The sequence below is a fragment of the Equus caballus genome, chromosome 7 (genome assembly GCF_041296265.1).
Source record: "Equus caballus isolate H_3958 breed thoroughbred chromosome 7, TB-T2T, whole genome shotgun sequence".
Lineage (NCBI taxonomy): Eukaryota > Metazoa > Chordata > Mammalia > Perissodactyla > Equidae > Equus > Equus caballus.
This window is the reverse complement of record NC_091690.1, coordinates 18,063,701-18,091,178: the sequence shown is the minus strand read 5'-3', so window position 1 is coordinate 18,091,178 and position 27,478 is coordinate 18,063,701. Positions and strand designations below refer to the sequence as shown.

Sequence of the window (27,478 nt, the reverse complement as noted above, 5' to 3'; positions counted from 1 at the left end):
TCTGCCATGGACCCTGAGTCTCCCTGAACATTTTGCTGGGTATACCAAGAATGTAAGTCCTTGACCAATCTTCACCCATACCATTTCTCAGGGTTGTTTTTGCAGCAAGCAACCTTGAGGCGTAAGATAACATCTCCCCACCAACACAGAGTGGGCTTAATTTCCCTTACAGTAGACCCCCCTTATCTGCAGGGGATACATTCCAAGACCCCCAGTGGATGCCTGAAACCACAGATAGTACCAAACCCTATATATACACCATGTTTTTTCTATAAATACGTGCCTATAATAAAGTTTAATTTATAAATTAGACACTAAGAGATTAACAACAATAACTAATAATAAAATAGAATTATAACAATATATTGTAATAAAAGTTACCATAGATCCTAGCAACCTCACCATACAATTTTTTTTCTTTCCTTATTCAGTTGAGAACTTGCACCTTTTCACTTAAAGGAAGCACTTTACAGCTTCTCTTTGGCATATCCGAATTGCCAGCGTCACTACTCTAGTGTTCTAGGGCCATTATTACTTTATTTGGGGCCATTCAAATAAGGGTTACTTGAACACAAGCACTGAGATTTCGCCTCAGTCCATCTAACAACCGAGAGAACTACTAAGTGATCAATGGTTGGGTAGTGTGTACAGCGTGGACACGCTGGACAGAGGGATGATACACATCTCAGGCAGGATGGAGCTAGATGGTTCAAGATTTCATCTCTCTACTCAGAATGGTGCGCAATTTAAAACTTATGAATTGTTTATTTCTGGAATTTTCCATCTGATATTTTCAGACCAAGGTTGACTTCAGGTAACTGAAACCGAGGAAAGCAAATCCCCGGATAAGGGGAGACTACTGTACTCTAAAAGAGGTAATCCCTAAACTCTTGTGATGCAACTCACTTCAGGCGTCCGTGATAGACCTTTTACATTGCTCTCACTGGACCCGGGGGTGTGTGAGTTTGCTGGGCTGCCATAACAAAAGACCACAGACTAGGTGACCTAAAAAATAGAATTTATTTTCTCACAGTTCTGGAGGCTAGAAGTTCAAGATCAAGATGTGACAGGTTTGGTTTCTCCTGAGGCCTCTCTCCTTGGACTGCGGATGGCTGCCTTCTCACTGCATCCTCACATGGTCTTTCTTCTGTGCCCAAGCAGGCCTGGCATCTCTCTGTGGGCCCAAATCTCCTTTTTATAAGATTGGATTAGGGCCCACCCTAATGGCCTACTGTTTTTTTTTTCTTTCTGCTTTTTCTCCCCAAATCCCCCCAGTACATAGTTGTATATTCTAGTTGTGGGCCTTCTAGTTGTGGCACGTGGGACGCCGCCTCAGCATGGCCTGATGAGTGGTGCCATGTCCGTGCCCAGGATCCGAACCAGCGAAACCCTGAGCCGCTGTAGAGGAGCGCGCGAACTTAACCACTTGGCCACGGCGCGGCCCCCTAATGGCCTACTTTTAACTTAATCCTCTCTTTAAAGGCCCTATCTCCAAACACAGTCACACTCTGAGGTACTGGGGTTTGTGCTTCAACATATGAATTATGGAGGGACACAATTCAGCTCATAACAGGGGCCGTGGGGATCCTACACGAACCAACATGAATCTCTTGCTACTACTTTTGCAGTGAAGAATAAAGTTCTTTGTCTCTGACCCCGGAGTCCTTGACAGCATCCATGAAATAGTAACAGGCTAACTTGTTAGCTTGTAAATATGGCTAAATCCCAGACCCTGCACAGTTCCTGACACCCATATTCTAGTGTGACACCCATATTTTACCCTATCACACTATTTACATTGACTCTCTGTCCTTCTCCACTAAACCGCAGGAGTTGAAGTCAAAGTATAATGTCCAAAACACGGACATTAGATAAATGTTTGTTAAGTGAATGACATTTGATTTATGATAAAGAATCTGGTCAAGGCAGTGGTTTATCTGAAGGGATATGCTTTTTAAGATATGGATTAAGATGAGAAAGAAATCTGGTTGATACAGATTCGGCATTGCTAAACAAGTGTTCAGATACAATTATACGGCTTCCTTGATGTTTTCTTAAAAAACTGGGTGTTACTACAAGTGTCACATAATTTATTAGGCCATATTTTACTATCATCTATTATCAGCTAACCCTCAGATTATTTCTCTAGAAATTTTTTAAAGTTTGATTTTGGAAAAATGTGAACAAAATGTGTTCCACACAACTTTTTAAAGTGATAGCTAGAGAACAGCAAAGCTTTCAGTTTAGAGCGGCGCAGACACTCCCACAAAATAAAATTTCAGCAGTGAAAATAATACTAAATATCGCTACACTTTAGCTCTGCAATTTACCAGTGATATACCACCAGTTCCTGAATATCTTTCCAGAGTACAAAGAACACTGTGTACAATCTCTGCTAAGCATTAATAAATAGGTCAAGAGAACTCATGAAAATGTGAGAAAGATTTTGCCCTGGCAAAACTTGGTCAAAGCAAGAATGCCGACTAGCCCAGTTAAAGCCAGGAGATGAACAGAGCGCCCCCGGGTACCTGATTCTGGCATTTTTGGATTGAGAAAATGCCAAGAGGGTGTAGAAAACCTGGGCCAGTTCGGAGATGTGATCCCCACCCCCACTCAGCTTGATAAGAATCCTTATTTCCTTTGAATAGATTCAAACTGTTGACGCACATAATCAATAACCAATCTATAGATAAGAAAGAAGAGTGATTTTTATTGATACTTGGTGAGCCAATGCTGAGGTCTAGCCCAGAAGTGTTATCCTCCCCAGGGAAGAAAGCACTCGGGAGAAGGGTGGTTTACAGCATGGTTATATACCGTTTCAGAACAAAGAACATACGATGAGCGGGACAGGAATACAATTTTTTTTCCCCAAGCCACAAGGAGATGTTTTGCTGTAGTTCAGCATGTACACAGCAGGTCAATTTGAACTTGGATTTCTGGGAAGAAAAGCTTATCTTCAAAGAAATACTGGTACTGGCGTCCGAGAAAGGGAGACGATCATCCCCATCTTTAAAGAGTGCATTCTTTGCTTTGGGAAAATGTTTGAAGCAGAGGTACCAAGCATGTTTGGCGGGCCATAAATTAGGCTGCTCTGGGAAAAACAAGTTTTAGGTCAAATCAGATTTAAACTAGAATGGCTTCCCCATATACCCCAATATGTGAAAAATTATTATTATTCTTATTATTTTTATCAAAACCATAAGCAGATACAAGAAGGAAAAATAACAAGAGTGAATATAACGGTCAGAAAAGGGAGGCACACAGTGGCTTCCAGTTCTTAAGACGACTGTCTGTCTCTTCCCGGCAGATCCAACTTCCAACTTTTAAAGTGTGGCCAAGACCAACCATTCTTCATCAATTACAGGAGACAGGAGCTTCCTGACTTTGAGGTGAAGCTCACCCACCAGGCTCAAGGCCAGGCCTCGACCCTGACTTCTGCTACCCCAGTGCCCGCTCCTCGCTCCGCTCTTGGGGCTTGGCGCAAACTCAGCGGATGCTCAGTAAACACTTATCAAAAGAAGCGAAGTGAAGGGGGAAGGGGAATAGGGAGAATGGAGGAATCACCATCCAGTGAGAGAGCAGAAAAGAAACAACGGACTCATACACGCCACTGGTGTGAACAGAAGGCTGTGAGAGGTGGTGTCGGGAGCTGAGCAGGGCGTGACATTTGCTCTGCATCTTGCAAACCCAGTGAAATTCCATGTTTAAAGGCATTTCCCTGAACGCCATGGCTGTTCTTCGCTGCTGGGCCCATTCTCTCCTCCCATGGCAATCACCACTGTTTGCATCTTTTTAAAACGGTTTCCTTTAAACAGCTGACAAACTCAGGCAACCAGAGGTGGGGGCCTGGCGTGTCAAGGCCTTGGCGATCAAGGGCACAGACTCGCTCCCTTGGTCTGTGTGTCGGTCCCTGGATCCCCGTCTTAATGGGATCGGCGCGGCAGGGGAGTGGTGGGGATGTGTCTATCGCTGCGTGAGGCCGGCGACTATCCTGCGCCCCTGCGTTCCGGCTGGGAGAGAGCGGGGGCTGGGACAGCGGCGGCGGCGCGCGCGGGCCCGCCCCGGGGTGGGCGCAGCCCCGGCCGCGGCGCTCCTGGCCCCTCCCCGCCGCCGCCGAGCTGGACCGCAGCGGCCCGGCGACCATGCGCCGCCTCCCGCGGGCCCTGCTGCTGCCGCTGCCGCTCGCCCTGCTCGTGGCCGCGGGGGCCCCCGAGGCGCCGGTCAGCGCGCCAAGGAGCCTGGTGTGGGGGCCCGGGCTGCAGGCGGGCGTCGTTCTGCCCGTCCGCTATTTCTACCTGCAGGCCGTCACCTCGGAGGGCCAAAACCTCACCCGCTCGCCCCCAGGTAGCGTTCAGCCGCGGGCTCCCGCGCCCCGCTGCCCGCTTCCCTCCCGTCCCCGCCGCGCGTCCCCGCCGCTCCGCGCTTCTCGGGAATCCGCCCGCCGCCTGCGTGGCGCCTTTCCCCGCGGCGTGGCGCCCTCCCTCGGGTCTGGTCACCTCCTCTTCCTCTCCTCCTCCCTGGACACAAACGGCGAGGTTGTCTCAACAAAAGTCTGTTGAATGAATGAATGAATGAACTCCGAGGGCCCGTCCGGAATGGATGGCGCCCAGAGTGTTAATGAATGCAATGTGAGTTTCATGTTGGAGATGGTCTTTCCACCTCCGGCTTAGAAGTCTGAACTGTTATAGCAGGCCAGGAGTGACTTCACGTGTTGAGTCATCGAGCCCAAGAATCGCGTTACATTGTTTAGGCCTCATGGGTTTGAAACAGCTAACTCTTGCACAGAGGACGTGTCTGAGCAGTGGGCAGAAAGGAGGCAGTTTTGCATGCTAGATTTTTATTTTCTTATAGTTTTGAGTTCTTGAAAGCGGATTGCAGGAATTAGTGAAACTCAGTAGGATTCATTCGGTTTTCCCTCTACGAGGATGGATCTCGTCCTGAATGCTTTCTGGCCAGTCCTCCTCCCACGTTCTCCTTCGCATCTTGCCTTTACAACTTCTTAGAACTTGTCCTGCTGGTTTCAAGTTGTTGCCAGTCAGGATTTGCTAATTTGTGTCTAATTTATGTCCAGCCCACTGGCACCCTGTTTCATCAACAGAGACAATGAGAAGAAGCCAGTGCCTCTGTCGCTGCCAGTGGAAAACTATAACTAGTTTTTTAGTTTTGGAAAGATTTTCCATGTCCCTAAGGATCAGAAGAAAATATTCTCAAACCCAGATTTCAAGTCTTTCACTATGGGGTGTATTTTCTTCCTTATTATTTTCTTTCTTTTCTAAAATTAATTTTATAGTGTTATATTGAGGAGACTTTATAAAGAAAAGAAGGTGGAAAACTAAGAAAAAATTAATTTATTCGTGAAAAAGAAAATTACACGATCCAAAATGAAATACTGCTAATCTTACTATTAATGAAGGAACTGTGAATTCAGATAAAATTCCATTTTTTAATCTAAAAATATTAGCAAAGATTTTTTTTTAAGCGCTAACCCTCAAAGCTGTTAAGGCAGCGATGAGATCCTCTCAGTGACCTTCATGCTCTGCAGGTGGAAGCACAAATTGGTCAAATGTTTCTGGAAAGTAATTTTCCAAATGTATCAAGAATCTTAAGCTTTTACAAACCTAATGTACAAAAAATGAGTTTCGGGCTGCCAGGTGGCATAGTGGTTGAGTTCGCCAGCTCCGCTTTGAAGGTGCAGGGTTCACTGTTGGGATCGCCAGGGTAAACCTATGCACTGCTTATCAAGCCGTGCTGTAAAACACATGTGGCAGCACATAAAAAAAATAGAGGAAGATTGCTGCAGATGTTAGTTCACTGACAATCTTATTCCAGCAAAAGGAAAATTGGCTCAGGGCCAGTCTCCCCTCCCCCCCACACACGTACCAAAAAGTTTCAACAATTAGAAAATGTAATTTTTTTAAAATGTCATTTACAAAAAACGCCCATGCCCTTTAATCTGGTGATCTGATTTCCAGGTATCTGTCTTGAGAAAATGATCAGAATGTGGTCAAAGATTTTTATATGCAAGGATATTCTTGCAGTATTATAATTATTTATTACAGTAAGTTTAGATAGCCAGCTATAAAGTAATTACTAAAGTATGGTACGTGCACGTGATGGAATATTTGACAGTCATTAAAAGTAACATTTTAGATTCTGCTTATGTGACATATCTAAAGTAGTCAAATTCATAGAAACTGTTGTCAGGGGCTGAGAGGAAGAGGGAAATGGGAAGTTGTTGAATAGATATAGAGTTTCCGTTTTGCAAAATGAAAAAAGAAACAAGCTTAGAGATTGGCTGCACAAAAATGTGAATATACGTAACACCAGTGAACTATAAACTTAAAGTGGTTAAGATGGTCAATTTTATGTTATGTGTTTTTTACTGCAATTAAATATTTTTTTAAAGTAACGTTTTAAAAGATTATTTAGTAATGCTTATCCTAGGTTAAGGATGGAATAAACAGGAAAGAAATTATATAGTTTCATTCTAATTTTGTAATAAATAAATGAACCTGTACCTCGCTCATCAGTGTTAGCTGTGGTTATAGCAAGAAAGTAAGGAATTTTTATCATTCTTCTTTTTCCCAAGAAAATATTACCCCAAAATGATCATAATGCTTTTATAATCACACACACACAAAAAAAGTCATGAAAAAAAAAAAGCGAAAAACCAAAGACTTTCACCAAGTCTTTTCAGACAACCTCACTTTCATTCCCTTAGATTCTACTTGTTTTCTTTTAGGCCACTTGATTTCTATCTTCCATTTAAAAGGCTGTCCTATATTTCTGAAAAGCTTGTCCAACCAGTTCCCTACATCTTTTGCCATCATCATTCACCTGTAAGTCTTGAAATTTTTCCTTCTCCAAGAACTAATTGAAAAAAGGCAAATTTTCCTCAACCTATAGACTGTCTTACATGACTTACCAAGACTCCCTTATTAATTGTCACTCCCATTTAACAGTGTGGCATTTATCTGAATACCATTATTATGCTGCATATCTCCAGATACCTGGATAGCAAACATGTTGTGAACTTGAATAGTCTAAAGCAGGGGATCTCAAACTGGAGTCCACAGACAGAAATTAGGGGGTCCATGACCTTGGATGGGGAAAAATCCTACCTAATAGCTTTATTTTCACTACCATCTGACTTAAATTGAGTGTTTCCTTCTATTATGAATGTAGTCAGAACATGTTGATACTGTTATATTGCTGGCATCCAGCACAATGTCTGGCAGAGATGCTCACTAAGTATTGTAGAAGAAAAGAAAGAAGGGGTGGAGGGAGGGTGGTTGGCATATGTCAAGACAGTAGGATAGGAATACCCGTTTTCTATTCAGTTTTCCTGTACCTTCATCAGTAATGATATCTTCATAAAATAATCTTACGTCCTAGTTGTGTAGCACTTTAGTGTTTTAAACTGTGCCCTATTTAATTTGTTCTCCTTAATCGTTTTGTGAAGTAGGAAGGATAGATACTATTTTCTTCACTTTACAGATAAGAAAATGAGACTCAATGAAGCTAAAATGTCTTGCCCATGGCCCCACAGCTAACAAGTGTTGAAACCAAGACCAGACATCCAACCCTTTGAATACCTAGTTGAATGCTCTTTCTCTTTAATCGAATCACCCATAATACGGTTGTCGTGCATCAGTTTTCAGTAAACTCCTGGAGAGTGTCCATCGTTAGCAGGCAACCGGACATTTTTGGAGGATTTCCATTTAGCCTCAAGGCATAACAACTTGACCTTGTTGGACTCTGCTCCCTTGGCCATGTGATGGGGTTAACAATTTTGTTGCAACTACAGAGCCTTAATAAACTTCCCAAACAACAGGGGAGGGGAATGACTTCATTGTACCAGGAGTGGCTGAGATTATTCCTCCAATTTTGAATTCTGTGAATTTATACGTCAACATTACACAAAATGAGGATGTTAGTTCAGAATGGGCTTTGAAAGAAGAAAGATTCAAGCTGTGTTCAAATAGTGGCTCTGCTAATCGTTGTATATGTGATGGTGGGCAAGTTACTTAACTTCTTGGAGCCTTGATTTCCCGATCTGTAAAGCGGGATAACAAATGCCTACCTCACAAGTTCTTGTAGGAAATAAATAAGACAAAAGGCATACAAAAGTCTCAAGCCGAGGGACTTGCGCGGAACAAGTGCTAAGTAAGTGAATTTTTAAAATTTTTGATTGTCTACATAGTCACTTCATTCTCATTTGATGAATTTTGAATTTGTGGAGTAGAAAAACAAGCTGAGCTTCAATTCTGTTCCATTATGTTGGCCCCGGGACAAACAAGAATTCACATTCCTTCCATCTGAAGCAATTTGAAATTGCACCATTCTCATTTTCTCTTTTATGAGGTTAGAATTGTTTATTTCTATTTCAGTCCTGATCATTATTATTTTGCATTGATTCTAATATTAATTTCATGCCAACAATAACACAGGCATGAAAGACTACTGTAAAAATAATCAAACTTTAAAATATGTATTTCCAATGGCTATATTCTATTTTTATACTTACATTTTGAAATATAACTTTTAAATGTTATTTCAGAGACAAAAATATGTTATAACTGAAAGAGACCATAGAGATCTAGTACAATACTTTCAATTTAAAAATAATGAAGTGTTTTGGAGCTAGTTTTCATCAATAAATCGTGCTCTACCCAAAAAATCACACAATCATTAATATGCTTGTCTTATATCTGTTCTGTTTATTTAAAATCATAAACTTATGGAGAACAGGACTATTTGATCAGGACACAAGAAAACTTTTCTTTACAGTTTCCAGTCTGGGGAGGGTATCATGGAAATGGCTTTCTAGTTCCCAGGCTCTGAATTCCTGATTTTCAGTCTACCATACCACGTTGCCTTTCTGAAACAAAGTGGGAAATAACACAGCAATAACTTATGTATTTCATTAAACATTTCAGGTAATTGGCCAACACTAAATAATTTCACATTAAATTATTACCTTATTTTTTAATACAACACCCCTGTTTATCTATTAGAGTTCATTTATTTTAGCAGACTTGTTTTCCACACTTGTTTCAAGGATCCTAAAATGTATGTGTTAGGTACTAAATTATTTAATAGCAAGATATCAGATACTACATTACTATTACCAAATTGAAGAGGCTGAGAAACATTTCTCCTGACGAACAAGAAAACAATAAAACCCTTGAAGATCCGAAGGAAGTGAAAACTTCACTCACTAGATTTAGAAACTAAGAATAGGAGAAACAAACTTTTTTTCAGTAATTTCAAAAAATATATATTAAATATGCTTACTTTCATCATATGATAGAAGTGAGATCACAGCATATTATTTGCTAGGGCTGTGGATTTCAGAGGATTCATCACTTTTTTTTAACATTTCCCTTTGATATGGTGATTAACTGTGGTTAGGACGTTAACTAATCTTTATTCTTAAAGCTCCTAAGGATCAGATCTGCGCTGAGTGTAGGCATATATGCCCTGCACTCTGAAAAAAAGTATGCCAGTGTTTATTCCCGGACCACAGTAACAGTAATCACAACAGTGTTGTTTCAAAGGCTAAATAAGTCAGCTAATATACTGCAAAAAGAGAAGGGAAAGTTTGTTAAGTAGATATTATTTATCCTAGAACAGAAAACCCACAGAATTTTGGAGTTGAAAGGGATGCTAGATCATCTAGGATGACTGTTTCATTTCAGTTTGAGGAAACAAGCTTAGAGAAGTAAACTCTAGCAGTTACAAAGATGTGTGAATGTGTGCACGTGTAGATGCATTTGTGCACAGAATCTGGTAGCTAGGTGTAATCTCTCTCTACTTAAGGAAGTAGAAGTATAGCTTGAAATTTGGGTTAGCAAAAGGAAAATGTCTTAGAAATGAGGGTTATTAGATATTGAAATGGTTTACAAAGAAAGCGTGTGTATATTTTACAAGGAGAAAATGGGATTACCTTATTTCTCTGCCATTCTAAGAGTTCATGGATTTTTAACTACCTAGGCTTTAAAACTCAGCCAAAGTAGAAAAGATCAACTAGACAAAAAGTTAATCTCTTCCTTGCTTTTTTATGAATTGATTTTTTTCCTTCAATAAATCTTTACTGAATGACTAATGAATCAATGTTGAGTCAGGTCCTTGATTTGAAGACATAAACAGACATAGTTCCTGGCCTCAAGGATCTTCCAAACTAAAATGATTTTGTTTACCATTGATGCTAAAAAAAGTAACTTATGTGTAGAGACAGCTATCCAATAATTGTTAATACAAAATAACCATGAAGTAGTAGAGTTATTTATATATATATATATTTTTCTTTCAGGTCAAACACTATTCAAAGTAGTAATCAAATCTCTTTCACCTAAAGAGTTAGTCCGGATTCACATCCCTAAACCTTTGGACAGGAATGATGGAACATTTTTGATGCGATATAGGATGTATGAAACTGTCAATGAAGGGCTGAAGATAGAGGTCCTTTATGGTGATGAACATGTGGCTCAGTCTCCCTATATTTTGAAAGGTAAGTGATTATCACGTAATCCAGAGCCAGCCTTGTGTGTGTTTCACATGACTTCCAGAATGGGTTATGATGACCTTAAAGTCCTGCGCAACAGAGTAATCATGGCATACGTACCTCCTGAAGCTCAGTTTAATGTGAAATTTTAAGAGAAAGAAAAATAAATAATTTAAAGAGATTTAAATGATAAGAGAAAAAAATCTTGTGTATTTACCCAGCTAGTTACCATTTCCAATATTCTTCATTCTTTTGCATAAATACATATTTCCATCTAGTACCGTTTGCCTTCTGCCTTAACGATTACCATGAACATTTCTTTTAGTGTGAGAATACTGCTAATGAATTCTTCTAGCTTTTGAGTGTCTGAAAAAGTCTTTATTTTGCCTTTGTTTTTGAAAGACATTTTTGCTAGGTATATAATTGATCATTAATGTTTTCCTTTTACATTTTAGAGATGTTGCTCCACTATCTTGTTGCTTGCATCATCTCCAGCAATAAATCTGCCATCAACCATGTCTTTGTTCCTCTGTGCGCCTAAAGGTTTTCTCTTTCTCAGTTGTCTTGAGCAATTTGATTATGTGCTTTGATGTAGTTTTCTTCGTGTTTCTTGTACTTGTGGAGCTTCTTGGATCTCTGGATTTATAGTTTTCATTAAATCTAGAAAAATTTTGGCTATTTCTTCAAATATTTTTCTATTCTACCTCAGAATTCCTCCAAGAATTCTAATTACCTATATGTTAGACTTGAAATTATCCCACAGCTCACTGATGCTCTTTTCATTTTTTAACTTCTTTTTTTCCCCTCCATTTCATTTTGTATAGTTTCTATTACTATACTGTTAAGTTCACTAATCTTTTCTTCTGCAATGTCCAATTTGTCATTAATTCCATTCAGTGTATTTTTCATCTCTGGATGCTTTCTCATCTGTTTGAGCTTTTTTTCTGGGATGCAGTTAAATTACTTGGAAATAGTTTGAACCTTTCGAATTTTGCTTCTACAATTTATGAGGCAGGACCAGAGCCATGTTTAGTCTAGATCTAATTACTCCCCACTACTCAGACAATACCTCTCTGCATACTCTACCCAAGCTCCATGATTTTGGATGCTTTCCAGTCTGGCTGTTATAAATAGGCACTCTTCCCAGCCCTGTATGAACAATGGGTGCTGTTGCCTCTAATCCTGGAAGGTTCTTTCCCTGTTTTGGATAGTTTCCACACGTGTATACACTGATCAGTACCCTAAATACTTGAGAGGAACCTTGTGCAGATCTCTGGAGTTCTCTGTGCAGCTCTTTCCTTTCAGAGAGTCTCCCCTACAAATTCTAGCTGCGTTGATCTCCCTGGACTTTTAGCTCTGTTTCCTCAACTCAGTGAGACTTCTGAGCACTGCCTAGATTTCTCCTCCCTGTTCCACAACTTGGAAACTCTCTTAGGCAGTACACTTGAGGAATTGTGGAGTTCACCTTACTTGTTTCCCATCTCTCAGACTCACTGTCCTTCACTGCCTGATGTCCAGTGTCTTAAAAACTGTTGTTTCATATATTTTGTCTGGTTTTTTTGGTAATTTTAGGTAGGAGGGTAAATTGGTCCATGTTGCTTGTCTTGGTTTGAAGTAGAAATCTTCAAGAAACTTAAATAATTTTTGAAGGTTTTTTTATATTAAAATAAATATGGATATATTTCAAAATAAGATAAAATTTACATATACTCTTTTTTAAATGAGTCTCCAGAGAAGTTTTATACTTGTGGCTGGGCACTTTAAAATTACACTGCCAGAGGCCCCTGAGGTACACATTTCCTCTTTGAGACGTGCTGATGAAGGTGATTTTAGGGACTTAGAGGAGTTCACCCCACCTTGTCTTAAAAAATCACCACCCCTACTATATAATAAAGCCTGAAAAGTAATACATTCTCTTTTTCCTTGTTAAGAGGTAAGTTGTTTTATGTTCATTATTCACATATACCTCACTGAAATGAATTTATCAGCTAATTGACCAAGAACAGGTTGTATTGGGAGAGAGCATACACTATAATAGGTTCTCTAGGGGGCTGTGAAAGGGGGACAGAAAGTGGAAGCAAAGGACTCTGACATAACTACTTTACCACTGATTTGTTTAAAGCAGATTATCCCTGTCTGGATAATCTTAGAATTCACCAAAAGTCGTCCTATGTTCACATCCGGTGCAGAAACAGCTCTCTGTGTTATGGTGCTTGTTAATGGAGCGTGGCATGGTTCGTGCTTTGCCTTCCCTAGGACCCGTGTACCATGAATACTGTGAGTGTCCAGAAGAGGATCCTCAGGCCTGGCAGAAAACCCTGTCTTGTCCAACCAAGGAACCACAGATTGCAAAAGATTTTGCATCTTTTCCCAGCATCAATCTCCAGCAGATGCTAAATGAAGTTCCTAAAAGGTTTGGGGATGAGAGGGGCGCCATTGTTCATTACACGATTCTCAATAACCACATCTACCGGAGATCTTTAGGGAAGTACACAGACTTCAAAATGTTCTCTGATGAGATTTTGCTGTCACTGGCAAGAAAGGTATGAGAATGAATTAATCGATTCCAAAAATAATATAGTTTAATTATTGCATTATAACATTTAAATGCTTAAAATAATAATGGCAAAGGATGGAAATGGATTCTAGGCTTGGAAATGTGCATCTAAGATGTCTATCACCTGACTCTTTGTAGGTTCTCCACCTTTATGGATTTCTCTTTCCTTTAATATTTGAATGCAATAGCTTACTTACCCCCATCCCAGGTAAGCAGGTGAAACAAGGCACTCCCAAGGTGTCTATGAACTCCCAGATATTTATAGCCTCAAGGTCACTTATTGAAGTTCTTTGTTCCTGTTGAATACTCCTTCCATTCAGATGTCACTTTGTGCAGCTGTGTTGTTTTTGTCACCTCAAAATGACTTGAACTTAGAATGCATTTTCCTTGTTTTACTCTAAGAGCCTCTAAAAGATAGTGTTGTTGATGGTTGGGGTAGCAGAGAGGTTATTTTGTACTGGTGCATAGTAAAAAACAGAACAAAACAAACAAAAACCCTAACATTTAAAAATAGACATCCCTATATTAATCAGACTCAGTCATCCTTGCCTCTGGGAATTTCTCACTGGCTGTCCTTGATCTTCATGTCTTAGCTTCTTACTAAATATGGCTTGGGCCCTGCATCTTTCAGAAGACTTCTCCACCCCCCAATAACTGCCCTCCATCCCTCTATTCAACCGCTCTTTCCACATTTGTGGAACTCTTAAGCAGAGCAATTCAAACTGCCTTTTGTTCTTCCTTCTTCTTGACCATGCAGAGTGAAGGGTGAGAACGGGCATTTTTTTTTTTTTTCACCTTGTTCGCCTAGAAAGACCATCAAGGTAGTTTTCTAAAACAAAAGCCAACTTTTTCCTGGGGAGAGTTATACAGTTTCCAAAATATGCTGAATATGTGGCTGCCATCAATTCTTATTTTAAATTTCAGCCGCCTCCCACTTCCCCATCAGCCCACAATAAGAGCATATGAGCGTATTATGGGCACCTGATCCTAAAGGTGGTGCTTTCTTCCTGAGCTGTCACCAGTCCACCTTGCCCTGTATTCCTGTATCTTGTACTCACGTGGTTTTAAACTAGGGATAGTTTTGCCACTCAGGGCACAGTTGACAATGTCTAGAGACATTTTTGCTTGTCACAACTGGGGGGTTGCTACCAGCCCTCATGGGTGGAGGCCAGGGATGCTGTTAAACATCCTGTAATGCACAGGACAGCCCCTCACAGCAAAGAATTACCCAGACCAAAATGTCAATAGTGCCAAGACTGAGAGACTCTGCTCAATGGTGATAGCTTCTGATGTGGAGTTTATTAATGAGATTATAAACGAGCAGGAAAGTAATAGGGTGAGTAGTCATATCCCTTGCCCTTCCCTTCTGTTCTGGGTTCTTTGCCTGGTGACTGGGAAGAAATCTAAGATAAATGAGACTCAACTCTGGTCTTTGAGCAGCTCACTCTAATGGGACTTGTTTTTGTTATGTGGAAGTAAGACCGGGATGTGAATACAAACAAGTAATTGTACCACTGCATGATAGGCATGTAAGAAAAGTAGGTACCCAGGGTTAAAATGCCTGAGGAGAGCAAGTCACAGAGGAGGTAACATTGGATCTGAGTTTGAAGGATGAGAAAGGAGACTGCTAAGTGAATAAGTAGAAGAACATTCCAAGTGAAGAGAATTACATATTAAAGTGGATGGCATTTTCAGAGAGTAGCCTAAGGTTTACTGGTATGTGGGCAGATGGAGGATGAGGCTCAAAACTAAGCTGGAGCAAGATAGTGGGGCCCTGAATTCCAGCCAGAGGGTTTAAACCTTGTCCTATAGGCTTAAGGTTCTGTTAAGCTTGGTAGTAACATTAACGTGGGTTTTAGAAATTCGGGCAGCAATGTGGAGAGCAGCTTAGAGTGGGGAGAGTCTAGAATCAGAACATCTTATAAGGAACAACTATGGCAACAATCTAGCAAGAGATGATAAAGGCTTAAACTAAGGCATTGACCTTGGGGATGGATATGGAGTGGCAGTTTCCAGAAGCAAAGTTAGATATTATAAAGCAGTTTGACAGTGAAGGAAAACAAGGGCTCGTGTCTCACTTTGTAGATTTGCACTTAGGCAGCTAGCAGAAAGGGTGCCTGAAGCCACTCATCCCTACTTTTCTACACAATTTTCACATCTGTAATACTAAAAACAGTTTTGAATGCCATCTCTGAATAGAGGTAGCTGACTCCTGGTCAGTGAATTTGCCATGTACCAGCCTCACCCTTGATTTTCTGATACTACTGTTGAGCAAGAGGCATTCTTCTTTCTTCTACTATTTTCAAATGTTCAGTTTTATTAGAAATAATTAAGAAGCCAAAGAACTGAAGTATTTAGTAACAAAGACTGAGACCTTCCCAGCACTGATGTTTATTCTTTTGTTTATTTAGGTTCTTCTCCCAGATTTAGAATTTTATGTTAATCTTGGAGATTGGCCCTTGGAGCATCGAAAAGTCAATGAAACCCCTGGCCCTTTACCTATCATTTCATGGTGTGGCTCTCTGGATTCACGAGATGTTATCCTCCCAACATATGACATCACCCACTCCACACTTGAAGCAATGAGAGGTGTTACAAATGATCTCCTTTCTATTCAGGGAAATACAGGTGAATTAAAGTTAATTCTCTAAGAAAAAGTGTAGAGGTAAAAAGATAGAAGGAGGGGCAGCCCAGTGGCCAGGGTTCACAGGTTTGGATCCTGGGCGTGGATCTAGCACTGCTTGTCAGGCCACGCTGTGGTGGCATCCCACATAAAATAAAGGAGGATTGGCACAGATGTTAGCTCAGGGCCAATCTTCCTCACACACACAAAAAGGTGAAGGGAATGTTCAGTCAGAGGGAGTAAAGGTATACATTTAAATAACCATCGTTCTTCTTTTCTAACCAAGAAAAAAGAAAAGCAGCATGCTAAACTCTGAAGTGGTTTGTTTCAGATTCTTCTAACTCAAAAAATTAAAGATATGTGGGTTAGGCTGGTAATATCCAAACCTACCGTAACTGAGTCTGCTTTGAGTTGTCACTTATAAATACCATTTTAAAAAATATATTTTGTAAAATTGTCACTTAATTCTGACTTCAATGCCTTTATATTGCTGAATGAAGTCAGAGAGCATTTTGGCAAATATAAAATTATATGCAGATGTACAAGAATTGTGATAGCAGTATAATTTGGAATTACTACCTCTGACACTTTGTAAGGAATTCTCCCCTTTCCTCTTTCTGCCTCTCTTGATCCTTTAAAATCTGAATTCCTTACCTCCTCTTTGATGGCCTTAGAGTTATGGTACAACATACCTTTTTATTAAACTGAACTTCCTGAGTAGAAAAAGCCCTGTCTCCTCTTTCTAGCCTCTCTTTCTGTTTATTGTGGTTTGGTGGACTTATTTAGCAGCCGAGACCAGAGATTCTTTGTAAACTACCCAAAGATAATGTGAAGTGAAAACTCATCTACTTTTTATTTGATAACAGTGAATTCCTGAAAAGTGTGCTAAGATAGTAGAGATTGACCCCCTCCGATTTCTCTGTTTTATGATTTATCCTTTAGAACACTGACAGGTGTTAACTAATGATCTCTCTTTAGAATAATAGAAATAGATTTAAATTCATTCCTCTAAAATATTTCCCTTCCAGGAAATAGAGGATAAAAATATATATATGTGTGTGTGTATATTTTTATGTATATATATATAGTTGAGTTATACATATATATTTGCTTTTAACAGCATATTAGAAAAAATCTTTCTTGCATTCAAAAGTGATATGCTCACTTTTCTGAGCAAAATAAGGATTAAAGATGTGTGGGTGTACTTAGTTATATAGTTTTTTCTGGTCACCCTGTCTAAGAACAAAAGCCTAGCTCATTTTTTATTGTGAAGCACAAAAGATGGAAGAAGCTAATGCCTTGGTGAGTGGGCCAATCATTGAATCTCCCTTTTTTTTTTTCCTCTTCTTCTTCTCCCCAAAGCCCCCCAGTACATAGTTGTGTATTCTAGTTGTGCATGCCTCTGGTTGTGCTTGAATCTCCTTTTGCTTTGAACTTGACTCAGCATTATTTTGCATATTTCCTAATACAACATAAACTCCAATATTTAAGGAACTTTCACAAGTACACAAATGGGACAAATTAGAGCATTCACCTCTATGATACAGCACAGAAGAGGACTGTTTCTAAAAGTCTAACCTCGAAAGTATCTCAGGCAAATTGAGACTTGATCTCATATTTTTTGGAAATAGCATCTACCTTAGAAGATGAGTTGTGATAAAAGAGCTTTAACATCTAAACTGACAATGGTAGATTAAAGATGATTATACTTACCATGAAAAAATTCAGATTCATAGTCATATTTTTTTTATGGTCTCAAACTTCTAGGGCCTTCCTGGATCAATAAAACAGAGAAAGCTTTCTTCAGAGGTCGAGACAGCCGAGAGGAGAGGCTCCAGTTGGTGCAGCTGGCCAAAGAAAATCCACAGCTACTAGATGCAGGAATTACAGGATATTTCTTTTTCCAAGAGAAAGAAAAGGAGCTTGGAAAAGCTAAATTGATAGGTTTCTTTGATTTCTTTAAGGTCTGCACTTACGTCTTCCTGTCTGGATATGAAGTGATAAACTTGTGTTAAAAATGTACTAAATGGTTGAGCTTGGGCATATTTCTCCTTTCTTGTGAACTGACACATACTTTAATATCAGGCATAGGGAGTTACAAAACTCATTGTGGTTTCCTTTTTGTTTTTTTGTTGTTATTGTTGTTGCTAACTTTGTATACCAAATAGCTCAGAACTATATTTAATACCCAAAATATAGTACAAGGATTAAGCTGGAGTTTTGGTGGATTTATTTCTCTGTTTTTCTATTTTTGGATTTGTTTTAATAAACTGGGAATATAAATGTTTTTTACATAAAGTGATCTCAAATGCCTTTTGTAAATAGAAAGAGTATAAATTCACTTAAGTAAAATAGGAGCTGGAATTGGGGTTTGAGTCCTCCCTCCAGTCCTGCCTCTCATCTTGCCTCTGCCACTAACTGTGGGACCTTCATCTCTTAGAGCCTCTGGCCTCTAAACATGCCTGATGCCTGCCTAGCTCCTTCAGAGCATTGTCATGAGGCTCAAAGGAGATAGAGATGTGAACAATGTGACAAAATCTGACTGCCTAGAAAAATCCTTGGTATCAATTATTTATGAAAAAATTAATTATTAAACCTCTGAGTATAGCCTGTTCATCTCAGTGTAATATAATGAAAAGAACATGGGATTGGGACTTAGAGACTAGAGGTTTACAAATTTTTCTGAACACTAGTTTTCTCATTTGTAAAAAAAAAAGAAGGGGGATGCTAATACCTAATAATAATTGAGTGAAATTTAATGCCTGTGAAAAGTGATTTTGAAATGTAAATTGAAGTTTATTAATCTAACATATATGCACTGTGTCACCAGCCTCACACTTGTCCTTAAACTTCTCCAGGTTTCTGTCTCCTCAACTCTAAAACTGAGCAATAGAGATAATGCCTTCCTTTTTCATAGGTTGGGTATAAGGAACAAATGAAATAATGTATAAATGAAAGTGTGAATTGTTGTCAATATTCAGATTTAATAAATGTAGAACTTTTGAAAATAATTTTCCAACCTGGTTGCAGAAACCTGAATTCCCCATTACTTAGACATATTTAAAATAGATATCCCTATTTCCTAAAAGCATTTATCATCTTATTTTTAAATGCATTGTATTTCTTAATATTGACCTGCTAAAGCCTGCTTACAATTTTAATACAAAGAGAAAATGTTACAAAATAAAATATACAACTTCTAAACACCAAATTTGCAAAATGAGAAATAATTCCTTTAAATTTAGTATTAACAGTGTTGGTGAGAAGCAGAAGTGAAGTAAATGACTGTTAAAATTTTTGTTTGTTTATGTTTGTTTCAATCTTTTAGTACAAGTATCAAGTGAACGTGGATGGGACCGTGGCTGCTTATAGATATCCATATCTCATGCTGGGCGACAGTCTCGTTCTGAAACAGGACTCACCGTATTATGAACATTTCTATTTGGCACTAAAGCCTTGGAAACATTATGTTCCAATTAAAAGAAATCTCAGTGATTTACTAGAGAAAGTTAAATGGGCCAAGGTACGCTTTTTGCAATTTTAGTTTGTTTAGGCAATAACAAATTTATCAGTATTAGTTACATGAGTTCCATCAGAACACAATTTAATTTGACTTAATTTAGTCAAAAGAATTATTATCTAAAATTTGTGTTCCTTTCTATCAAAAGAATTAATATCAGGATCATTGTGTATAATTTCTATCAACATTTTTGAGGATTTTTAGATTTGAAGTCCAGTATTATATAAAATATAGATTTTTCTAAAGGAATTATTATTCATGCATACACACACAAGCAAGAACACACCAAATGTAAAATACAGATTGAAAAGGCTAGGGTTAAAGTGCTTTATGCACAAGGAAATATTTAAGGCAATTATGTGACTCTTTTCTTTTCCCCAGTTAGAAAAAAGGCACAAGTTCCTAATGAGTGCATGCTATACAACATCCCAAGAATCATGTTTCCCATAAAATAAGAATTCTTTTTTTAAACAAAAAGTATTAAAAAGCTGTTGTGTTTTATTATGCAACTATAAAAATTTACCCTTCCGTTATAAGACTTCATTCTGTTTCTAAGCGTCTGAGAAACAGTATTTGGTTTTAGAAATAACTGGTTGCCTGAGGCAGAATCTTTTTTGTGACCCTTTATAAAGAATCAGAATTGCTTGCAAAAGGCTTTTCCTATAGGCGTCGTGGTAGAATATTAGCTATTTTCCAAAAGTGTAATTAGGAACACGGACTATTCATGGTAGAAGGAACAGCCTGTGACTACTAATGACTGAATTTTTGATTATAACAACAATATAGTCTTTCATTGGTAACATTTCAGAACAACTATTTCACTCTAATTGCATATTTAAATAGAGCTTTTAAGAGATGTTATAATATGAAAAGATTCGTTCTATTCTAGTTTGTATTTTAATATCAAACAGGGAGGGTTGGGATGAGGAAACAGACAATGAGCCTAAACTTCCTGGGTGGCTAGGAAAGTACCAAGATAGTCACAGCAGAGGCTGCATGTGGGATGTTGCACTGGGGAGGTGTTTTCTGGGCCTGTGGAATAAGGTCCAAACATGTACGATCATTTCTGTGTAACAGAAGGGTCTAGGAAAGTACTTTGCCTATTTCCGTAGCCTCATTCCTAAGTTGTGTTTTTATTGTGTTCCATCTCTCCCATACCGTTCACATTCAACCCCACATCTGTCCTACCTCACATTCCCCCTTTGCTTTCTTTGTTGGTCGCAGGAGTAATTTTCATTCATTGTTCCTTTTTAAACCTTTCAGGAAAATGATGGAGAAGCCAAGAAGATTGCCAAAGAAGGGCAGTTGACTGCTAGGGAGCTGCTACAGCCACACAGGCTGTACTGCTACTATTACAGAGTGCTACAGGTCAGTTTCCAGTGTCCATCATGCTGGGTCAAGCGTCCTCAGACCACATGCTTGGCCTGAGTGCCTCGCTTCTTGAAGGGGTTCAGAGCGTCAGCCTGTGGAACCCTGGCTAAACTGAGGCACCAGCCTATGGAAAGAGGCTTGGTGCTAAGTCCCTATGCGGCCACCATATTTTTATCTCTACTCAGTGCTTAGAGACCTTACAAATATAAATTAAAAGCTCCTCCCATCTTGTTAATGCTATCTTTTATTAAATGCTTTGTGGAATTCCTAGTTTAGCTGTTCTCTGAACCTCAGAGAATAACATCTTTCCTCATCTGGAAAATAAGAAAGTTGCACTGGAGATCATTAACATCTCTTTATGCTCTAAATGCCCACCTCTTTGTTCTCCCTACTACTTAGGGTCCATGCTTTTGTTATCACAGTACAGGATAGAAAGCAAATATTTAACTTGCTATATAAAACAAACAAATGGAAAACCTTTATGATAGTTCTAATACCTAGGGCTGAATACTGAAGTGCAGATGTTTACTGGGAAGCCAAGGATTGGTTCTTTGAGTAACTACCTTGTGTTTTACTCAATAAAATTTAGCTAAGAAGAGAAAAAGAAGAAATTGTGTTTTTGGTTTTAACCTTATCTTATTCAGAAAAAAAGTAAATTTCCTCAGATGCCTATGGCTACTACCCTCTCATAGAAAAAATAAAAATGATAAATTACACTGTTTACTAGAAGCAGCCTTTCCCTTAAATGAGTTCTGTTCCCTCTGCTGGTCTAGCTGTAATTTTAATAGTAGGAGTTTCTCCCTCTAAAATATTAATTAGGCTCGTGTACTCATTTAGTATGTTGTTGAGTTTGGCCCAGAACCTAGAATGTACAGCTAAATATAGATAGAACCACTAAACTGAAATAGCCAATTTATAGGAATATTTCAGTCAGTGGCCAAAGTAAAGGGACATTTCACAGGCCTGTCAATGTTTAATAGCCCTAAAGGGAAGGAAGTGTGAGACCTGAACTTTATTTTGAGATGCTTGTCATCTTTGCTGATTTGAGTATTCAACAAAGTTATTCATTAACAAGTGGAGTTAAATGCCAAGAGGTGCTGTTATTTCAAGAAGGGACACTTGGCCTGGGATCCCTTTTGTAGAGGCTTCTTACTTACACATAAAATTGTGGATTGGGACTCCTTGTTAGATTATGAAATATTGTACTAGTGCCTATAATAACTAAAGTTAAAATGTAGCTTTAAGACTGGTATAAACCAGACCTTTGGTTTTAGTCTGAAGATACAAGCAACTAGAAATGATAGCATGAGTGGGGCGGGGAGGATTCAGTGGAATAAAGAGTGGACTAATCTTCAAACACACATTTCAGAAATATGCTGAGCGCCAGTCCAGCAAACCAGAAATACGTGATGGAATGGAACTTGTTCCTCAGCCAAAGGATAATGAATCCATCTGCCAGTGCCACAGGAAAAGGCCTTTAAGAGAGGAGCTTTAAGTCAGCCCAGATTCACTCCTGCGTATACCAGTGACATCTTTAATGGAAGTGTTCAGATGGAATCTAAGCCATGAAGAACACAGCTTGGAAGACTTTATCCAAAGGACTAGTTCTCTTGATGGTCTTATATAATGTGGATGGACAGAGTGATATTAGAGCAAGTATTACCAAGTATCTTTGGATATTAATTTCTTTTGAGTGAAAACTGCTATTATGAGCATCATAGTTTCTCTAAAAAGAAAACGTGGGGATCGTACTAGATAGAGAGGCTTGCCAAGATATAAATCACTCTCTGTGAAACTATTTACATCATATTTATTGATTCATTTCTACTTCTAGTTCACTTTCCCGCTTCCCCTTCCAATTATGAAGAAAAAATATTTGTGCAGGGCTTCCCCCCCTACCACGCCCCCACATAATTTCTTCTCCTATAAGCTGCTTTTGGCATTTAGTAATAGCAAGCCTCCTCTAAGAAGGTCTGATAAGAATAATTAAGGAAGATGAGGATGACTCTGTTATTAAAGGTAGTTTGGAGACTATCAAGGGGCTATTTTTTTAATGCTCACTCACATCTTTTCAACTATGTTTTACCATGGCCTGCCTGAGACAAAATTAAGTAGAAACTGTGCCGTAAGCTAGAAATTCCCAATCTATCTGGGTTGGACATCCATCAAGGACAACACAATTATTAAAGTAGATGAGAGCATCTTATGGGTACCATTCATTATCTATTGAATAAATAAAAGATAACTATAGTCAGGTGGGGATCTTTAATTCTTTTTTAATCTTTAAAAGGGATACTTGAAAACCTCTGCAACAAGCTGCAGGAAAGCTAGTATCTTGGGCTTTGCTAATAATCTGAGAACAAAGGCAAGCATCCATTCCTCACCACACCCCTCTTCTATTTTACTGCTAAGATAAAAACTTTGGAAATTTCCTTTGCCTTTTAGGACAGGGTGAAGACTTAAGACTTATAGCCCAGAAATTTGTTGTACATTGCTTGTAATACCACCAATCCAAGATTCAGTTCGCTAAAGAACACACTCCAAAAACAAGAGCTATCCACACTCCCAACCTAAAGATATTTACTTCCCTAATTGAAATATTTACTTAATCTGGAAAATAATGTAACTGCTTTAAAGTAGTTATATCCTTTATTAAAGATCAATAAGAACACAGGATTTTTTTTTTAACTAGACAAAAGCAACACCACATTTGGAAACAGTGAAATCAAAGTCAAGTATCCATAGAAAACTCCAACAGCCACCAGTTCAAAACCACCATGCACACATATAAAATAAAGAGCAAGCTGTACTGGCACCATACCCTAATGAACCCATGTCCTACATATATTGTACAGTCTGGAGCTTGTCAAAGCTGAGTTATGGAAAGACAGTTTGCCCTCCCACACACGTCCCTGCCCTCCAACCCCAGGTCCTTCCTGAATGACTAATGGCATTTTGTTAGAAACATCTTAAATTTTTAAAATTTGTATCACCTGCTCCCAGACAGGTCTGATAGTTAAAAGCAAGTTGAGACAAACTGGGCAGGTTCTGGGCATGGAACAGGAAGGATGTGCTTAAAAAATTAAGTGGAACCCCTTGAGAAATTCCACAGGGAGACAGCAGCCGTAGTCCAGATAATCTGTCTTCCACTGACTCAGTCATAGTCTCTAAAAAGAGTTTGTTTTACATGGCTTTCTGGTTTGTTGACATGAATATAACTGGGTAAAAATAGGATTATTAAAAGTCTGATTCTTTCCCTTTCACACGTTACCCACATATTCCATTAGTCATTTTTAATGCTTCAACTTTCATTAAAAATATCTGAATTTTAGGGGCCAACCCAGTGGTGCAGTGGTTAAGTTCACACTCTCCTCTTCGGCAGCCCAGGGTTTGCCATTTCAGATCCCAGGTGTGGACCTACACACTGCTTATCAAGCCATGCTGTGGCAGGCATCCCACATATAAAATAGAGGAAGATGGGCACCGATGTTAGCTCAGGGTCAATCTTCCTCAGCAAAAAAAGAAGGAGGATTGGCAGTAGATGTTAGCTCAGGGCTAATCTTCCTCAAAAAAAAAAAATCTGATTTTTAAAAAGAGAGGAGTGTAAGGATATGCAAGTAAATATAATAACTGCATTTCTCTAAATAAGCTATCAACATGTTTGTTGCAGCATTGTTTTTAAGAATAAAATGTTGGAAACACCTTAAATAGCCATCATCAGAGTATTGGCTAAATAGATATTGACACATCAAGGAATACAGTATTACCATTGAAAAGAATGAAGTAGTTCTACATGTAATACCATGAAAGATTTCCATGACAGCATTCAGTGAAAAAAGCAAGTTACAAAACAACATGTATAATGTGAAACCATTTATGTAAAAAAACAAAGATGTATCCATGTGGTTGAAAGTTTGGAAGGATACACCAATATCTGAGGAAGGGATGGAGAGAAGGGAATTTTTACTTTTTGCTATATACCTGTCTACGATATTTAAAATGTTTTTACTGTAAGTATGAAATGGATTAGAAAATAAAGAAAAATGCAAACCTAGGAAAAGACAACAAATGCACTATATATAGGAAAATAAAATGGATATTTATATTTTCCTTATGCTGTTTTAAAGTCTCATATGTCTAGAATTTTATATCATGGGACATATTATATACACTTTTTAAATAAAGTAAATTTTCTACATAAATTTTGAAAAAGATAAATTTCATTTTTAAGAAAAAGATTTTAACCACATATAGCCCTGGTATTTCTGTAACTGGGTTGGTCTAATATTAATTCTATTATGTGTTCATGAATAAATGAACCAAAACTTCTATCACTACCACTTAATCCCTAGTGGGTAGAAATATTAGAGGAAAAGATTTGGGCTTGACACGATTTTTTCAGTTATTTCAGGGGAAAATACAATAAGTTCAGCGTCCTTGTCAGTTTGTGTTGCCATTATAACAAATATATCAGAGACTGGGTGATTTAAACAGTAAATATTTATTTCTCACATTTCCGGAGGCTGGAAGTCTAAGATCAAAGTGCCAGCATATCTGCTGTCTGGTGAGAGCCTGCTTCCTGATTTGCAGACTGACACCTTCTCATTGTGTCTTCACGTGGCAGAGAGCAGAGTGAGAAGAAGCAAGCTCTTTCCTGTCTCCTTATATGGTCTCTAATTGCCTCATAACAACTCTACCCTTGTGGCCTAATTACCTCCTGAAGGCTCTGTCTCCAAATACCATCCCATTGGGGATTAGAGTTTCAACAAATTAATTTGGAGGGAGGGTGGTGGTGGTGGTGGTGACAAACATTCAGTCTACAGCAGCCAGGGAGGGGACAAAAGCTCCCTAGACACAATATGGCCAAGGGCAGAAGAAACCTGCATTTCTTATTTGGAGGGAAAGGAAATCATCCTTGTGGCAGTGAAGTATGTTTGACTACAAATAGTTGAGGACAAAATTAGCCAGACCTTGAGTAAAAGTCCCTCTTTATGTTCAGAGCTACAGTTTACGCTTTCCCAACCACTGCTGCTCCCACCCCAAGCCAACCTCTTGTGGAGCCATTCCAGACACTGAGATCAAAGTTAAGTCTCTTCTAAGTCAAGTTCTCTCTGTAGAGCTGTGTGGAAGAGGAAGCCACTAACTTTATACTGATGACCAACACTGCAACATTTCTTAGACACAAGGAAAGTAAAAGACAGGGCTTTTTTTTTTCTGTAGAAAAACATAGCATATTCTGGAATTGGGCAGTGGGAGAGGAGGAAGTGGTGTATGTAAAGGGGGATGAGACAGACAGAAGTAAGGGGAGGAGGGGAAGAGAGTTAGAATAAAAGGAATATTTTTGAGAGTTACCTATTCTGTTAACCCACAACTAGGTGTGCTTCAATATAATTCTGACGCTAACCACCCAGATTTAGAGTCAGGCTCCACAGGTTTCAGGGCTGTGTTCCACAAGACTGCCCTTACAGACACCAGCCACAAATGAGGTCCCCAGCTACCCACACTTCTGATTGTTTGGCTACAAATTCGGCAGTTCCCATGATTCCCACTCTCCCGCTCCCCATCAGGTTCAATAATTCACTCAAACAACTCACAGAACCCACAAAAATGCTATACCTAACTATTATGGTTTTATTATAAAGGATACAAATAGGGCAAGGTCTGGGAGGGAACACAGAGCTTCCATGCCCTATCCCTGGCAAGCCATGGCACATCACCCTCTTGATACATTGATGTGTTCACCAACTTGGAAGCTCTGCTGAGCTTTAGTGTCCAGAGTTTTTATTGGGGTCTCGTTACATAGGCATGACTAATTAAATCACTGGCCATATGATTGAGCTTAATCTCCAGCCCCTCTCCCTCCCTGGAGTTTGGGCATCTGAAAGTCCCAATCCTCTAGTCATGTGCTTGGTCTTTCTGGTGACAATCCCCCATTCTGAAGATATCCAGGGTCCTGCCATAAGGACTTCATTAGCATAAAAAAGACACTTTTGTCACTTAGGAAATTCTAAGGGTTTTTCAAACTCTGTACCAGGAACCAGAGACAAAGACCTGAAATATTCTTCATAATACCACAACCCCTCTGATGGCCTGAGAACTGAGGACCACTGAAGTCATGAGACTTGATTTAAGGGATTAAGGTAGCAAGATTACCCTCATTCCAGGAGGTTTGGGACAAATACCTGAGCCTTACAGTTAAGATATGCATTAACTGAATCTAATCTAATTTAGTTCAGAGCATTGTGGTATGGGGATATTTTAAATATGCAGAGAGTAAGTCTCTCTTATGGTTTCTAAAGGTTATTATCCACACCTTTAATGTGAACTAGTGGGCAGCAGGAAGTCCTATGCTTCAGATGACAGTGAACCAGCTGGAGAAACCTGAAGATTGTTTCCCCTTCACACTCCACTCCTTTCTTTCTTTAACTTTCTTCTGCCCAAAAAGTAACAAGAACTCTGCTACCACCTACATATGTCACCAGTACAACTAGCAGTGCAGCTATGGAACAGGGATCTGCCATCTGGGTGGGAACTAAATGGGCCCTCCAAAGAAAATGGCTTGTCTTCTGCCCCATAACTTTTATCATTTAAAATCGGGGTGATTCACCAAGTGACTGTCTGATTTGGAATAGTTTTGGATGACAATGGAGACTCGTAAAGGAGAGAATATTATAACAAAGTTCTGTTCTGGTTGCCACAATGAAATTTTTCTGTTTCCTCTGAATAATTCTAAAACATATGGTAAGTGTGAGATCCAATTTAGCTTTACACAGTTGTCCCATCTAAGACCACACAGTAACATAAAGTAGCCTTTAAAGCACAAGTATCCAAGAGCAGGGGTGCTAGGATGCCAACTTCTCTAAGAACGAAGTGCCCAATTCAGTGGCAGACTGGAGCCTG

At 39.1% G+C, this 27,478-nt stretch overlaps 1 protein-coding gene across 1 annotated transcript; it reads left to right on the top strand.

The window, feature by feature from the left end:
- Positions 1–4,053: 4,053 nt before the first annotated feature.
- POGLUT3 (protein O-glucosyltransferase 3) lies at positions 4,054–24,780 on the top strand. The gene is made up of 8 exons (XM_023644750.2): positions 4,054–4,344; positions 10,316–10,513; positions 12,764–13,050; positions 15,476–15,692; positions 17,455–17,651; positions 19,016–19,210; positions 20,471–20,575; positions 21,948–24,780. The coding sequence occupies exons 1-8, from the start codon at positions 4,143–4,145 to the stop codon at positions 22,071–22,073; spliced, it is 1,527 nt and encodes a 508-aa protein (XP_023500518.2). The 5' UTR covers positions 4,054–4,142; the 3' UTR covers positions 22,074–24,780.
- The last annotated feature ends 2,698 nt before the right edge of the window (positions 24,781–27,478 follow it).